The sequence below is a fragment of the Gobio gobio genome (genome assembly GCF_949357685.1).
Source record: "Gobio gobio genome assembly, chromosome: 12".
Taxonomy (NCBI): Eukaryota; Metazoa; Chordata; class Actinopteri; order Cypriniformes; family Gobionidae; genus Gobio; species Gobio gobio.
Genome location: NC_137105.1, coordinates 9826608 through 9844035, shown reverse-complemented (window position 1 = coordinate 9844035; position 17428 = coordinate 9826608). Strand labels below are relative to the sequence as shown.

Sequence of the window (17428 nt, the reverse complement as noted above, 5' to 3'; positions counted from 1 at the left end):
TCTCACTTGGTCTGGCGAATCAGGTTTCACATCACCTGATGTTATTCTGTTATTGTAAAACACTGAGCATGAATATTATTAGAAAGGAATGTTGATATGAACTCCACAAAATAGGCTCAGGAAGTTTTCACTAGTTCACAAGAGCATGACTGTCAATTTTGATGGAGCAACATAATTTATCTGAACAAATCTACTGTAGGCCTATTATTATAATTTATTTACAAGTCAAATCAATGCAGAACCACTTAGACCACGACATTCAAGGGAAGTCCGTGGTGACGGCCATCATCAGTACATTAAAGGTAGGGTAGGTAGGATTTGGTTAAAAAACTTTTTTTCCAAATTTGTTTAAACTTTCTTTATATATCAATACATAATTAAAATGTAAGTACTCTGAAAAAGAAAGTATGAAAATTGAGTGTCTGTAGACCTCTCACGTCTGTTTTAAAGACAGCTCATTATTTCCATTCACTCCACCTTCTCCCTTCTGGACTCTTTCCAAAGCCACGCCCCCAAAACACATGAACGCGCCACGCCGACCGCGATCAGCTCAGCTGAAAGATGCATTATTTACCTGAGACGAGCAGAGAAGAAGGAGCGGAATGCATGTAGTGACATCATGTCAGAATCACATGTAATAAAAAATCTAACTTTATCATTATGAATATAAACAAATAAGATGTCTTTTAGTACTCACTATCAAGCTAGAATACCAATACTGGTAAAGTTTAAAATACACACACAACACAGTGTCTACGACACACACAGATACAAGATAAAAGCATCAGTAAACATATAGAGTATATAAAAACAAACCGCGGAAATAAACGTGTAGGTAAAGTTCCCGGTGAACATGGTAAAAGAGTTTAGACAGAGGGTAGTAGCTAAAGCTAACTTAGTTCTAAAAAAAAGTTGCTGGATGCGGTGTACTAGCTTTTACACATGCATTTTGTTATCTAAAGTTACATTTTGCGAAATTCAACACGACAGCGATCAACTTGAGCTAAGCATATTGAGTATTTATTATCTCTACTAATGGCTCGCTTAGTGTATAACATTGTATCTTTATGCTAAGTAATGTTATGTTAGCTATATTAGGCAGCTACGTGTGCTAGTGATACATGCTTCATGAAAACATAAACCAAAAAAATTTATAATCAAAATGAAAGATTACCTGTCCAGCAGAAATACAGCCTCGTGAACTCCTCAAAATCAAACGGGTGCGCCAGGGTTGGCAGGTTTTCACAACAAAATCCGCCCAATTGCTACTCAAAACTAGCCCAAAACAAGCCCAATCGTGTTTCTCCGGTAAAAATCGCATTTGGGGGGTAAAATATGTGCCTTTTTGGTAGGGCTGCCTGCTAAAATTTGCAAATCCCGGGGCAAAATATCACATAATTGTGGTCGCTTCAACCCACGGACATGAAAAACAGCCCGCGGCAACAGTGTTTGAAGTAGCCCGACTTGGCAACACTGGGGTGCGCGCATGTGGGCAGATCCTGGAGCAAAAGCGGTGGTAGCCATGGTAGCGAGAGAGAGTGACGGTCGCCCAAGCCAATCACTTGTTTCGGCCCGAACGAAAATAATGAGCAGTGTTTATTGCAGATTAAAAAGTCTAGAGTCACTCGATTTTTATACTCTCTTTTTCAGAGTACTTACATTTTAATTATGTATTGACATATAAAGAAAGTTTAAACAAATTTGGACAAAAGTGTTTTAGATCATTCTTACCTACCCTACCTTTAAGCCACTTTAAGTGTTTTTCACGTTAAGCGTTTAGAATGTCCCGGCTGAAGTTGTCCTTGTGTCAATGGTCTTGTAATAACTTCTGTATGCTGGCAATAAACATTTTTGTAAGTGTGTCTATAATGTGATATGCTAAACTGATTTTATTGCGGGTGCGGGGGTGTCGGTTCTATTTTAAGGGGGTCGGGTGCGGATTTACAAAATCGGACCCATGCAGGACTCTATTGCAAGCACTGTAAAAAGTTTTGCCACAAACTCAACTCAGTCAGCTGATATCGAGAGAAAGCTTTCACCTCGACGAGAAATATCATCACATTTAAAATTATTTCTCGCGACACCCCTAATAACTGCAGGATCCATCCTTCTCGACGAGTGCGCGCGGTTGTGATTCTCCTGGGAGCGCGCGGCCACAAATAAACTGATATGGATTTGAAATTATTTTATCAACTTGAAATACAGGCAAGGCATATTTTTGTAGATGTGTTCCTAAAAATATGCATATCTTTTTATATATAAATATTCGTTTGCACGTGACTGTTTTAAACCCGTGTTTAGACCCGTGTTCTCCCTTGTCTGACCCGCGCCCGTATCCGACACAGTTAAGATGTTTTTCGGGTACCCGCACCCGTGCAGGACTTTGGCTTGCATTATGCATTAGTCTCATACTCAGAAAGTAGATCTGAAGTGACATTCGTTACAAGATAGGGCTGTCACAATTCCTCGATTAAAGGTAACTTGGCATGACATTTTCATTTTATGAGGTTTTTTTAACATAAGTTCCCCTAGCCTGTGGTCCCCAAGTGGCTAGAAATTTTGATAGGTGTAAACCGAGTTCTGGGCTCTGCCTTTGAGAAAATGAGAGCTCAGAGCCGATCTGGAATCTTCCCTGCTTCCTCTGCTTTTCCCGCCCAGAGAATTTGGAGAAAAGGGATTCAGTTTATCAGTCTCAGCACAGGCTTTACAAACAGGCTTTTACCATATGGATTCGACAGCACCGCCACAAACACTGAGTAACAGTGTTCATTAATGCCTGATCTGTGATCAGTGATTTCTGATGTGTAGCTAATCATTCAAGTTCACAGACTTTCTTTCTTTATCGTTTAATACTGTCAGTCCCGCCGCTGGCCGTCTTGATGCCCTGAGCGTAATTGTCAAACTAGTGACTAAAACGATCAACTTCACATGGTTTCTGTTAGTAGGATGAAACAAATCCGTTATTTAAAGGATTACAGAGAGCAATCAAAGAACACTCTCTTTATAATGTTCGGAGCTGTCAATCACACGTCGCGAGTGTATCTGCACACTTGTCCAAATTATGTTTTATAAACATAGATTAGTTCGGGAGGAGCACGTTCAGATAATTGACACAGGTGGAGAGCACTCAGCTAATCAACAGTAAGAGGTATATATACACGCAGCAGTCTTACCTCCATTCATTGACAGTTTTCTAGCATCCCTCCACCACCCCTTCTCCACACTTTTATTTTATCAGCCACTTACATATACGGGGGTACTCTGGGTTCGGGCCAAATTCCGAGCTCGAAGCCCTCCCCCCGGACAGCATGCCAAATACGCAGTTAAATTACTCTCCATAAATTCTATTTAAGTGTGAACTCGTGAAATTGACGTTATTATGAATGATGCTGTTATGCTGAACAACGATGCTCTAACTGTATTCATGTCGATGTCGTGTTTGCTGTTAGTTGTGGTGAAAGCATTTTGTGAGAGAAATAGCGTTGCAATGACGAGATCACTGCATTCACGCGATCAACAGACTGCATGTGTACTCAATGCTCAAGCCTTTCATGTGATGGGAAAAGATCGAAAAATAATGCTTTAATCAACACTTTGACAATTCGTTCATCTCGACGGCTGTGATGGTAAAAAAAATTTGTAAAAGTATTCGAGAGGGGTTCCACATGTTGCAAAGTTTGAGGAATAAGGAGGAAGAAGACAGGTCGCGTGACTGGGACTTGTGTTTATTCAGAACTCTCAAACTAAATAAACTTGCACTCTCAACAACTCGGTACAATAAAACATTCTCAGCTGTCTTGTGTGCCAAGTCCGTCTCTCTCTGGACTGGCAGTGCTTGCAGTAGTCAGACGGTGCCTCGCTAAACCACGCCCCCTCCGCCACATAATCTAATACTCATTTCAAATGCAAAGATGTTAGCCAATCACAACAGTGGCAGTTTTCACTGAAGTCTCACATCAGACACAACCTTTGAAACAGAGCATTCAAGCCAAAGGGCTAATATCAGTATAGAAAAAATGCTTTTTATTTCTAAATTATGACATTTTATGATGTGAAAACCATACTAACAATATAAGTACACCTCAGGAAACATTATAAAATAATTTTAAAAAATCCATGCCATGGGACCTTTAAATTCGACTTCTCAATTAAAAAAAACTGCAGACATGCACAGATGCACATGCAGCAGTCTCAGCTTCACACATGCGCACTGCAGATATGCAATCACACGTTTATGCATATGCACCTGCAGACAGGTATCAGATGGCTCAAACGTAATCATTTGACCTCTATGACCGTGCAAAAATGCTGTGAGTGTGATTTCTGTCTTGTTGCTCACTGATTCTTGAGATAAGGTACAAAACATGTCCTAAACACAAAAGCCCTATTAGTAAGCCCTAATTCACTCATAAGAATATCAACAGAAATAAAAATACTTAAAAAGGTACATCTTAAGGAAAGTTGTATACTCAGGACATTCATTGCTTAAATAATTTCTTTAGTATCAGTCACTCACTGGTCATGGTAACCAGTCGCCCATGCTCGCACCCGTGCTGTATCCATCATTTTCATACATGAGGTCGCGATGGGTTCAAAGCTCTTCACTACGACAACGTCAAGCACTGTTAGTTGGCATGTGGTATCCGAATTGTGTTTCACAATAGTGTAACTCTGTCTGTTTCTCTTGTTGAATAATTAGCCAGTTTTGCTGGAAAATATTCGCTACTAGGCAAAACAGTCAAACTATTTGAAGTGTCATGTGCATTTGACTTGTTTATGAAGGACTCTTAATGCTCTAAGACTCTTAAATACCAGTAATTGATATCTACCATAGAGAACCTTGGGAACAAATGCCGTCTTATTGTGCTAGTGTTTGGTAGTCTAGGACTAGGTCGTGTACACAGGCTGGCGATCCGTGGACTTTGTTGCATTGTGGGGGGGGGGGGGGGGGTAGGGGGGGGGGGTACTGCTCAATCTCAGCAACTATAGGAAGCTTGTTTATTTGTAAGGGGCGATGTTTCCTGTACCCTTAGAACTGCATGATCCATAACAATGTGCTGATGTGTTTTAATCTGTTGGATCATTAAAATTTTTTTGATTCCTAATGAAATTGACTTGTAATGTGGAATCGAATAAAGTATATAAATGTGTGTGTGCTGATATAGGCTACGGAATATCCATGGAAGTGTTTCTAGGATCTCAGTTCACACTGTATTGATTGTATATAAAATATTGATACAATGTAAAGTGTTTGCTCTGGCTCTTGTTGATTGAATATATAAAAACAGAGTTTTTAAATATAAAAATGTTGTGAAATTTTATGTGAATATATAGTAAAGTGTAATTTATTTCTATGATCAAAGCTGAATTTATCATCATTACTCCAGTCTTCAGGGTCACAAGATCCTTCACAAATCATTCTCATATGAGGATTTGATGATCAAGAAACATTTATGATTATTATAAATATATTTAATACTTAATATTGTAAATATATAAATAATTTTTTTAATATATTCAAATAGAAAAAAGTTATGTTAAATTGTAAAAATGCCATTTATATTTCAGCAAACATCATTTGGGGTCAAAAATACTAGCATATTAAGCCAATTAAGAAAAAGGTATATGCGTCAATTAGACAAAGATCAGAAAAAAACTGGCATAACACTTGACGTTCTGTCTCCCTCACTTCTGAAATGATGGTTACGCCCCTGCCTGTAGCTGAGTGAAAACGTATCACACAAACATGAGACATATGTCTAAAGAAACGTTGAAATGTCAGGGTTTTAAATAATGTAAACCAAATCGAAAACAAATATTCTGTGTTTATGTAATCTGTTTGAAAACAGAGAGATGTCAGTCATTCGCGAGCCACTTCATTATCCGCTAATGCGAACACACCCACGAAGCGCGCGTTCTATTGAGATTCAAATACTGAGGCGATCCAGAGTCGACGCCCACACATCAACTCAAATACGCACTGAAGCTTTCTTTGTTTAAATTAGCTCAAAATTACTGTCAGATGTAAGTAATTACCTTGACAAACTGTACATCATTAAAACGATCTAAAGGCCTGTACACACCGGGACGAATATCGCGCGCGCTTGTTGGGGTAACAGCTTAGGACCCAGGACCAGTAGTGAAAAATGGGAGTTAATCAGGAGTCAGATTAATTAAAGAAAATTTTACTGAAGAATAGTTTGCAGTTTCGTCAGCAGAAGCCAGCTCAAGAGGAGTTCGTAGGCCGCACTCCCTCCAACAGTCTCCCCACCTCCGTCTAACGTACATACAATTTTCTGAACAGTTATACTGTTTTCAAGGTCTAGACACGTCATTACTGCCATGTGGAATGATTCTGATTGGTTCTAACAACATGCAATGTAAGCAACTTTCCACACGTAGACAGATAGGAGCATATATCACTAAAAATGCGTAGACTTGATGTCGCCCAGGCCCAGATTAGTCCCTAGTGACCTCGGAGGTCATAGAAAAGACGCCTCCAAGTCTAGAATCTAGAAACGGCACTTTCCCTACCACATTCAAGCAGGCTCGGGTAACTCCACTGCTTAAGAAACCCACATTAAACGCATCACTCATAGATAACTACAGACCTGTCTCATTCATAGCAAAAACTCTTGAACAAGTTGTTTTCAACCAGGTTTCATCCTTCCTCTCACAGAATAATCAGCTGGACGTTAACCAATCCGGTTTCAAAAGGGGCCACTCCACAGAGACTGCACTACTGTCGGTCACTGAAGCCCTGCGGATAGCTAAATTTGAGTCTAAATCATCAGTCCTCGTCCTCCTTGATCTATCTGCCGCCTTGGACACGGTCAATCATCAGATTCTTCAGTCCACCCTCTCATCACTGGGCATCACAAGGACTCCGCTCCATTGGTTTGAGTCTTATCTCACAGGTAGGTCTTTCAAGGTTGCCTGGAGAGGAGAGGAATCTGAAGCACATCAACTGACCACGGGGGTTCCTCAGGACTCAGTGCTTGGGCCTCTCCTCTTCTCCATTTACACTACTTCATTCGGTCCCATCATACAGGCACATGGCTTCTCATATCACTGCTATGCTGATGACACTCAGCTCTACCTTTCATTCCAACCAGACGACCCCACAGTAGCTGCAAGAATCTCCAGCTGTCTGGCTGAGATCTGCATGGATGAGTAAAAATCACCTACAGCTCAACCTGGCAAAGACTGAGTTCCTCATCTTCCCTGCCTGTCCCACTATGCAACATGACTTCACCATTCAGTTAGGTACATCCCTGATTTCCCCTTCAAAGTCAGTCAGAAATCTTGGAGTTACATTTGATGACCAGTTGTCCTTCAGAGAACACATTTCTAAGACAGCTCGCTCGTGCAGGTTCGTGCTCTACAACATCAGGAAGATCAGACCGTTCCTAACAGAGCACGCAACACAACTTCTTGTCCAGGCCCTGGTTATTTCTAGACTTGACTACTGCAATGTGCTTCTGGCTGGACTCACCTCTTGTGCGATCCAAACACTTCGAATGATCCAGAATGCAACAGCACGTCTTGTCTTCAATGAGCCCAAAAGGACCCACGTCACACCACTCTTCATCTCTCTGCACTGGCTACCACTCGCTGCTCGCATCAAGTTTAAGGCGCTGACGCTTGCCTACAGAGCCACCACGCTCTCAGCTCCTGCATACTTTGACTCGATTCTACGACTCCACACCCCCACCAGAAGCCTTCGTTCAGCTAAGGAGCGAAGGCTTGTGGTACCATCACAGAGAGGCAAAAAAATCAATTTCCAGAACATTTTCATTCAACGTTCCGAGCTGGTGGAACGATCTTCCCACCGCCATCCATAACGCTGATTCGTTGACAACATTCAAAAGTCAACTAAAAACTCATCTCTTCCGTGAGCACTTAACCTCTTAAAAAAAAAAAACGTTTCCCTCCCTACTCTAGCCTGTGCTACACTGAGAAATGTACACGGACTCAGTATTTCAGGCACTTGTTGCGCTCACTCGACTCTTCTTGACCAATCGCTTTTTGTACCCCCAAGTTGTAAGTCGCTTTGGATAAAAGCGTCTGCTAAATGCATAAATGTAAAATGTAAATGTAGTTAAAGCGTTTCAAAATGCATCTATTTGTTTCGCATTTTGTGACAGTCGCATATTTTATCTTTGAAAATTTCTTTAAAATAATGTTAAAATAATCTTGTTCTCACTAACCGAATATTGTGTATTGTCTCGTGAGATAAGTGTATTTTCACATCCCTAAATTATAGAATTTACAATATTTTCACCACCTACTGATTTAATGGTATAACCTGTTATTAAAGCCACCACACAAATAATGTTTTAGTAATGTAAAAGAAGCCTTCGTTCAGACTGTCAGTCCAAATCCGGTTTTTGTGCATATCCGATTGAAATCTGATCAGATTTAGCAAGTGTGAACATGCCACATATAATGCGATTTTTACAAATCCGTTTCGAGATATTCATACACTATATTGCCAAAAGTTTTGGGACGCCTGCCTACATGCACATGAACTTTAATGACATCCCATTCTTAATCTGTAGGGTTTATTATGGAGTTGGCCCATCGTTTGCAGCTATAACAGCTTCAACTCTTCTGGGAAGGTTTAGTAGTGTGTTTATGGGAATTTTTTATTATTGTTCTAGAAGAGCATTTGTGAGGTCAGGCACTGATGTTGGGCGAGAAGGCCTGGCTCGTAGTCTCCGCTCTAATTCATCCCAAAGGTGTTCTATCGGGTTGAGGTCAGGGCTCTGTGCAGGCCAGTCAAGTTCCTCCACACCAAACTCGCTCATCTGTGTTTATGGACCTCGCTTTGTGCACTGGTGTGCAGTCATGTTGGAACAGGAGGGGGCCGTCACCAAACTGTTCCCACAAAGTTGGGAGCATGTCATGAAATTGTCCAAAACATCTTGGTATGCTGAAGCATTAAGAGTTCCTTTCACTGGAACTAAGGGGCCAAGCCCAATCCCTGAAAAACAACCCCACACCATAATCCCCCCTCAACCAAACTACCGTTCTCCTGGCAACTGCCAAACCCAGACTCGTCCATCAGATTGGCAGACAGAGAAGCGTTATTGGTCACTCCAGAGAACACGTCTCCACTGCTCTAGAGTCCAGTGGCGGCGTGCTTTACACCACTGCATCCGACGCTTTGCATTGCACTTGGTGATGTAAGGCATGGAAACCCATTCCATGAAGCTCTGTATGCACTGATCTTGAGCTAATCTGAAGGCCACACAAAGTTTGGAGGTCTGTAGCTAATGACTCAGCAGAAAGTTGGCGACTTCTGCACACTGTGCGCCTCAGCATTCGCTGACCCCGCTCTGTGATTTTACGTGGCTGAGCTGCTGTTGTTCCCAATTGCTTCCACTTTGTTATAATACCACAAACAGTTGACCGTGGAATATTTAGTAGTGATGAAATTTCATGAATGGACTTGTTGCCCAGGTGGCAACCTATCACAGTACCACGCTTGAATTCATTGAGTTCCTGAGAGACACCCATTCTTTCAAAAAATTTGTAGAAGCGTCTGCATGCCTAGGTGCTTGATTTTATACACCTGTGGCCATGGGTCACAACATGGCCACCATTCCAGAGTCTCGTCCTGTCATGGCTGACGTCCAGGGTTCAGCGACATCTCCTGTCCATGTCAAGGGTTCAGCGACATCTCCAGGCAAAAGTCCAGGGCCCAGTGACTTCTCCTGTCTCCGTCCAGAGACGGCTCCAGCCACTGACCAGCATCCAGAGATGGCTCCAGCCACTTAGGACTCCGCCTCCTGTCACGAGTCCAGAGAGGATTTTGGATTACCTGCCTGTTCTTGGATTACTCTATTGCCCATGTTCCCTGCCTTGTTGTGTTTGTTTGTTTGGACTGCCTGCTTGTGTTTTGACCTTGCCTGAACTCTTGACTACGATTGTGGTTTACCCTTTCAATAAAGCTGCGTTTGGATTCTCAATCTTCTGTCTCAGAGCAGCACTTCCACGACAGAAGAAATCAATAAAGATTTGTAACGACCCATAATAAATGATGACTTAATTTAAATTTTTTGCGTGAAATGATAATAATTATCCTTGCCAATTTTATTGTTTTTAATTACAATTCAAGGATGAAAATATTCTATTTATTCAGACTTTATTTATTTATAATACACATTATATGTATACCAATGGAAGTAAAGTGTAAAGTCAATTTCTATCTTGATATGATCTGTTAAAAAAAATGTATATAAAAAAAGTTATATATCATATATTTTGCTAAATGTTCTGTTATTCCAGTTCTTAGGTTGCTTAGGTCAAGTCTGTCCCTGCTGTGAGCCAGGAGTAAATTGATTGACTTTTAATCACAGACAATGAAAGAACAACAGGTTACATCAGCTTTAGTATTTAGCATGAACGTTTCATAAAGAAGCCCAATGCACTGCCAAACAGAGGAGCAGCGATATCAGAGCAAGACTTTTGATGTCACAACCGCTCATGCAGGGCGCAGGCGGGATGATTTTGAGATCAGGAATCGCCCCTGTGTTGTATGACACGTTGTTCTGGAAATATACATGGAGAAGTGTGTCAGGTAACAGCTGAGATCAGAACAGAAGCACGATTAAAGCCTTCCTTCATATTGTAGAGGTGAGGACACTTACAAACGAGTCAGTGACTATGACGAACTGATCGACTGTCTTCAGTGTTTGTTGGTACTGATCGATAGACGCGTCATTCCAAGTCTTCGTGTACATCATATTGAGCCAAGTACTGCAAAGTTATAAAATAAAAGCCACATTATAATTAGGGTATATATTAAGAGCTAAATTCGTTAAAATAATGTTTTAAATTAGATTACTCTTTATCTGTTGCTCCCATTGCAGATCCTAAAGAATTTACATCAGGGAAGCTCACACAACTGCTCAGATTCATAGCTGGATAGTAGACGAGGAAGGCCAAACACATCTCTTCTGAAGTTGAGAGCCCCCCCTGTGGGCAGAAAAAGTGAGTTACACATCCATATAAAATTTTAATAGACAAATAATTTGAGCACCAATTACAGCCATGGTGGTTCTGTCTTTATTGGATAGCCAACATAAATGCAGGAGAGGAGCGGGAATGGGATTAAAAACTCAACACATAAGAAGAAATTTCCAACAATGTCCACCATGTTCTGACCAATTAGACATTTATATCATTAATGAAAATTAAATATAATGAAATTGGAAACTACGTGGTGTTGGCCATAATGCATTACATGTAACACATTACATAACTATATGAGTTACTTTTTCAAATAAGTAAAGCAAGTAGCTTTTATTCCCCATGTATTGACTTGCACCGCTCCTGTGCATGTTGAGAGAAATCGTGAGTAAGAGGCAGAGGTGTGTGCGCTGTGTAAACCTGATACTTATTGTAGTTCTAGACTAAATGTGAACATGCATTTTATTTTTTACTTTTACTCACTTGCACAAAAACAGATTCAGTATTTCTCAAAATGAATATGCAGAATATTCTTTCCCCGGTTTCATAGACAAGACTAAAATGCATGTTTGAGCTATATCTTAAAATATGTCAATGCCATTGTTTTGTCTCAAGATGCACACCAGTAATGTTTTTTTTTTCTTTCTAAGACACATTTATAAAATCTACTTAAAAGCCCTAATTGGACTAAGGCCTAATCCTGGTTTAGTCTAAACCCTGTCTGTGAAACCGGGCCTTTATGTATTTAATCTCACTTTATGAACCAATTTCTTTGCTGCTGACCTTCGATGATCCAATTCAACCATACTAAGCAAAATTACTTTAGATAAATATCACATCTGAGCACTATCAGTGGTGAGACAACAATCACAAGCGGGTTAAGACCCATGCATTTTCCCACCAGCGGAGCTAGTTGATAGAATACACTTTTTGCATATCCGGTCGGCAAATCTCTGAACACATCTTCCTTTTTTAAGAATGACTTCAGTGCCGTTCTTTGTTAGCAGGGAAGTAGCAGGAAATTCATGAGGAACCGTCGCAACTCTGCCGTCGTTATGTAAAGCCCGCCCACCAACTCTATACACGATGCGATTGGCCTGACTAGAGTTTGGTTTTTCAAGCTCGCAAGCCAACGGAGAGTTGCTAGACGACCCTGGCTGCAAATTACATTTGCTGCCCCTAGATTTCTAGGCTACGTAAAAGAGCCTTTACATTTGCCAAAAATAGAACTTTTGTTTTTGTTATTAAAATACAAACAAGGAAGCCCAGCCCAGGTGAGACAGAGTAATGTAAAAGTAATGTAATGCATTACTTTCCATAATAAGTAATGCAGTTAGTAGTTTTTTAGGGAGTAACACAATATTGTAATGCATTACTTTTAATAGTAATTTTCCCCAACACCAAAACTACATGCTGTTGAATAAAAGACACCTCTATGTAAATGTACTAACCCACGTGAGTGTGTTGCGGTTTTCAGTGTTATATGTGCACTCCACCAGCAATTTGTCACCCTGCAAGACAAATAAGTTGCTTTATTTCACTTAATGCCAATAATATATATATATATGTATTAGTTTAAACCTTTTAGCACTTACCAACTGCACTGTCTTAGTTTTGCCCAGGTTTGTCGCTTCCTGATATTCAAAATTGTAGTTTTCATCCACAGCTAGAAGATCGATCTGTTTTCCCCCTCTGAAGAGAATAAGAATTTACAAAAAGACTCATTCATTACAGTAACTTTAGGTTGTGCCCCACAGAAGAAAGAAAATAACGTCATATTTTCAGGTGACCTTTAAGTCAGTTATTGGTCAAAAACGTTTACCTGAAGTGTCCGACTCGCACCTTCCGTCCAGCCAAGTGTGTGTGCATCATCACAGAGAAGACCTGAAGATCATGTGACGTCTCCAGAACCTGTAGATCACAGAACACAACAGATCATCCAGTCATCTGCTGAGTCTGCCTTTGATTGTGAGAATGTGAGTAGCTAATACATATATACCTTTGGAATATAAGCGGTGTCACACATGCCGTATGTGAGGAAGGATTTGGCTTTGGGTGGGATGGCGTACCCAGAGGCCACGGCAAGCCCTGTCATCAGAATTGCTGCATCATGCTGACGTAGTTCAGATGTGTAATAGAATCGCAGACCCGAGTTATCTACACGACCTGTGTAGGGATAAATATTGTTTTTTTTATGTCATCATGAAATCAAAAGAGGGCGGGACAACCTATCACTCACATGAGATCACAACAATAGAGTGGAACAGTTTCTCCCAGTTCTTCAATTTCTCCCATAGGGATTTCAAAAGAAGTCTATTTCAGCCATGAACCAAGCCAACCAGCTACGAGGTGAATCATAACCTTCCAAACTTTGAGATGTTAGCAGCAGATCCTTTAAGTCCTGTAAGTTGCAAGGTGGGGCCTCCATGGATCAGACTTGTTTGTTCAGCACATCCCACAGATGCTCCATTGGATTGAGATCTGGGGAATTTGGAGGCCAAGTCAACACCTCAAACTTGTTGTTGTGCTCCTCAAACCATTCCTGAAACATTTTTGCTTTGTGGCAGGGCACATTATCCTGCTGAAAGAGCCACAGCCACCAGGGAATACCGTTCCCAAGAAAGGGTGTACATGGTCTGCAACAATGTTTAGGTTGCATGGACGGCAGGACCCAAGATTACCCAGCAGAACATTGCCCAAACACCTTTCTATGGTGCCGTGATGAAGAGATAATCAGTGTTATTCACTTCACCTGTCATAATGTTATGCCTGAGCTATGTATATATTAGTGCTGTCAAAATTAACGCGTTACCTGAGCCTGTGCAACAATTTTTTTCAGTTTATAATATTCAATTAATTATTATTTAACGCAATTAGCGCAGCATCAGTTTTCCCCGTCATCCTTTGGTTAGAGTTACATTGTATGATCACACTTTTATTCATGCAAATGCTTTTAAACCATTCAAACGTGGTAAGACACAAAAGAGAACATAGTTACACACACACACGACTTCTGACAGCACTTGACAAAAACACACACAATTAGGCAAAATGCCTGTTTTGTTGAGTATCCTCGCTACAGTCCCGAGCTCAGTTAAATGTCTTAAATGACCGTAAAGATGGGATGCGTGTCAGATTTGCATTAATAAACTTGCTGCTGTCTGTCATCAAGGATTATCAAAGAACAAAATAAAAAGATAAAAATCACTCACTATTGACTTAATATCTTTTGTAGCTTTAATAATGATTCATCTATATTTCATTTAGAATTTATGCAGTGAAGACTGTGAAGTGTTTGATAACTGCCAGTCTGACTGGACCAATAGAAAATTTGAGCCCTGATATATTGAAAGGCACAGGTAAAAGTAACATTTATTATAATGGGTTTATGTGAAGATTGTTTTAAGTTCACCTAATTAAGATACTTTATTACATTGCTGAATGCCTATAATTAATGGTTAAAATTGAGAAAAAATCTATTTCATAGAGACATCATATACATGCATATATATCCTCTGATTTGTGGACTTTTCTGTACAGCATCATGGTTAATGTACTTTTTCACCACGAATTCCGTTAGTAAACACGATTATTTTAAAACTAAGTTGAAATAATGCAGGCTAACGGCTTATTAAAAACTATCAATTAACAACCTCATAGCTCACAGTAATGCTGTTTAAAGGTTATCATTCTTAAAGTTTTCGTTCAAAATCAATTTCCCATTGGAGAAAAGCTTTTACTTCCGGAAACTGACTGTTGCACTCTATTGCAAACCTGATAAATCAATCAAGCCCCCCCCCCCCCCCCTCCCCCCACACGAGAAGCCGTTTCACTCAGATACATGTGTCACAATAGGGAAGAAAAGACTACCTAAACTTTCATGCCGACTTTAAAAGTGTGACATTTTACATTGTAAACCTACTGACTGACCTGCACTTTTATTTGGGTTGTTGTAATGCACTTCAAGCCTGTAGAAAAAATCACCAACATTTCCTCCGATTGGAAGTCCTGCCATCTCAGGAAGTTCAAAAGCCTTGAAAAACATCATGATAAAAAAAATCTTATAGTTAAAAAGTTACAGAGGTTCAATCAGTAATTTTACCTCTCAGTGGTTTTGCATATAAATACATGAATAGCAGAATTAAATAGTAGAATCTAAGCAGATCTTTTCAGCGAACCAGCTGAATCAGTTCAGAAAACCGGTCTGAAACTGATCCGATTCTCGATTTTCTGGTCAAAGTGGTTACGGTTCGTTGAAGTGAATAATGGCTTAAATTTGGTTGTTTCTCACATGAAAATGCTTTAAAAACATGAGAGACTAACCCCTCCGCCAACTCCCCACACAGCAACGGTCTCCATACACTCTTCTCCACCACCGCCTGTGTAACATTCCTCTTCAAATGGCGTGGTCACACTCGGCGGGCAGCGGTACAGCAGCAGATGATGCACGAGGTCAAAGTTTGTGATGAACGGCTCAATCTGGAGAAAATGAAAGTAAGTCAGAGATGAAGATGATCGACAGTTCGCTGATAGATCATGTGTGTGAAGTTCATAGACTCACTTACACGATAAATGTGCTTTTTGCGATCAAAAGTGGGGGCTTTCATGATCTTGCAGTGATAGTAGGTCTGGTTGGCTGGTACAGTGAACTGAAATTAAATGTACAATTTGAACAGTAGTGAATAACAGGCATTTGCAACAATATGATTGAATCTAGAACGTCGTGGACTGCTTTCTTAATAATCTAAATTAATGTTACTCATAGAATTTGAGGCAAAAACAAAAGTTAAAAATCTCTTACATTGACCATAGTCATGTCGAAATACTTGCTGTTTGGAGGGTTGACACGAGGCATGTACTTCAACAGGTTCACCTCTTTTGTTCCCCTTCGGTTTTTATGGTACACGATGTCATCGCTCTGTCCGTACGCATAGATCAACTTCATGGGAAGATTCTGATCATGCAATAAAACCAAAATAAACACTTTTACTTGATCTCTAAATGGAAAATTAGAGGCTTTTTGGCCACCCACACAATGCAGTTAAATGCGGTTGTCACTCATAAAAGTTTGCAGTGTACAAATGGCCACTGATAACAGCTATTAGATTGATCTATAAAATGTAGTTTTCTAAGTTAAGGAGGGTTTTAGAATTACAGTTGAGAGCATCTTGACAAACAGGATACACATTTTTTTCAAGGAGAGGAGTTCTCAGAAAAACCCTGATCCCTGAGGACCGACATTGTGTGTATTCCTTTACATTGCTGGTTTTGTTTTGTAATTCCATATACCAGCATCATTGTTTCCTGAATAAAACTGCAGAATACATCTCATACAATGAAAGGGAAGGGTTACATTTCTGGTGTTGTTGAACTATTTTTCCTTTGTAATGGATAGGGGCGAAACAATGGTTGAATATGCTTACAGTGATGGGTAAATCGTTTTCATCACAAGACTTAATGGACCTCTGAAACTTCATAACTGTTTTCCCGTCAGACTCGTTTAGAGACAGGAGCTTGTAGTTCTGTTTCTGGTCAACCACGGGTATTGAATTTCCTTCAGCATGACGGTCCTGAACACAGAAATCAAAGATGCATTTACACATATAGCAACAGGTGTTTTTATGATCTATATGTTGTAGTTATGTTTATGTTTATTGTATTGTAGTTACCAATCCAGTTCAAATCACTTTAACAGTTTAACTTTCAATATAGGCCAAAACACCTACAAAATCTGGTTAGTTCACCAACAGTCTGCATCTATTTTAGAACATCTTTAGAAACAAATATAATCCAACTCATTACTCTAATACAAATGTAGACTTTGTCTTGTCTTTGACTTTGTCACACTTATAATATAACTGAGAAAACGAAATAAGTAGTTAATAATATCAATATCTTAATATAAGTATCATTATATAAAAATAATCTTATATTTAATGAACTACATACATATTCAATACATATAAGTATGAATCAGAATTAAAAAAAAGAGGAGCCTGTAACTCCAATTGATGTGACTTATTGACGGTTATCAGTCTTGAATCTTGATAATGTGGAAGATTTAAAGAATTTATATTAGAGATACTCAATTTACTAATATCAAATACATACATGAATCAGAATCAATAATATAAATCCACTTTAAGTGACTTTGACAGTTATCAATGTCAGTCTTTGACTTTACCGTGAAGTAATTGCCTTTCGGTCCAACTCCTCCAATGACGATATCGGCTCCAGTCATTCCTCCTTTAGGGCTGAAGCCAAAACCGACCCATCCGCTGGTGTTGACAGTGAGCTCGAACAAGATGTTGCCCTGGATCTCATCAAAGCCCCACTTCAGCCGCACATTGTGCTCGGGGTCCAGGAGTTCAGAGAAAGGCAGAAGAGGGTCTTCCTGAGCGCAGGACCACTGGGCTGAAAGCAAGAGCAGGACCAGAGATAATGTGTCCAT

At 39.9% G+C, this 17428-nt stretch overlaps 1 protein-coding gene across 1 annotated transcript; it reads right to left on the bottom strand.

Moving 5' to 3' along the window:
• Nucleotides 1-9590: 9590 nt before the first annotated feature.
• On the bottom strand, nt 9591-17428 carry LOC307135610 (DBH-like monooxygenase protein 2 homolog; the record flags this gene model as incomplete). Its single annotated transcript, XM_079832185.1, has 14 exons — nt 9591-9748; nt 10472-10556; nt 10656-10764; nt 10853-10983; nt 12429-12488; nt 12573-12669; nt 12800-12888; nt 12977-13143; nt 14908-15010; nt 15301-15456; nt 15543-15626; nt 15779-15931; nt 16401-16547; nt 17162-17428. The coding sequence occupies 14 exons, from the start codon at nt 17426-17428 to the stop codon at nt 9591-9593; spliced, it is 1806 nt and encodes a 601-aa protein (XP_079688311.1).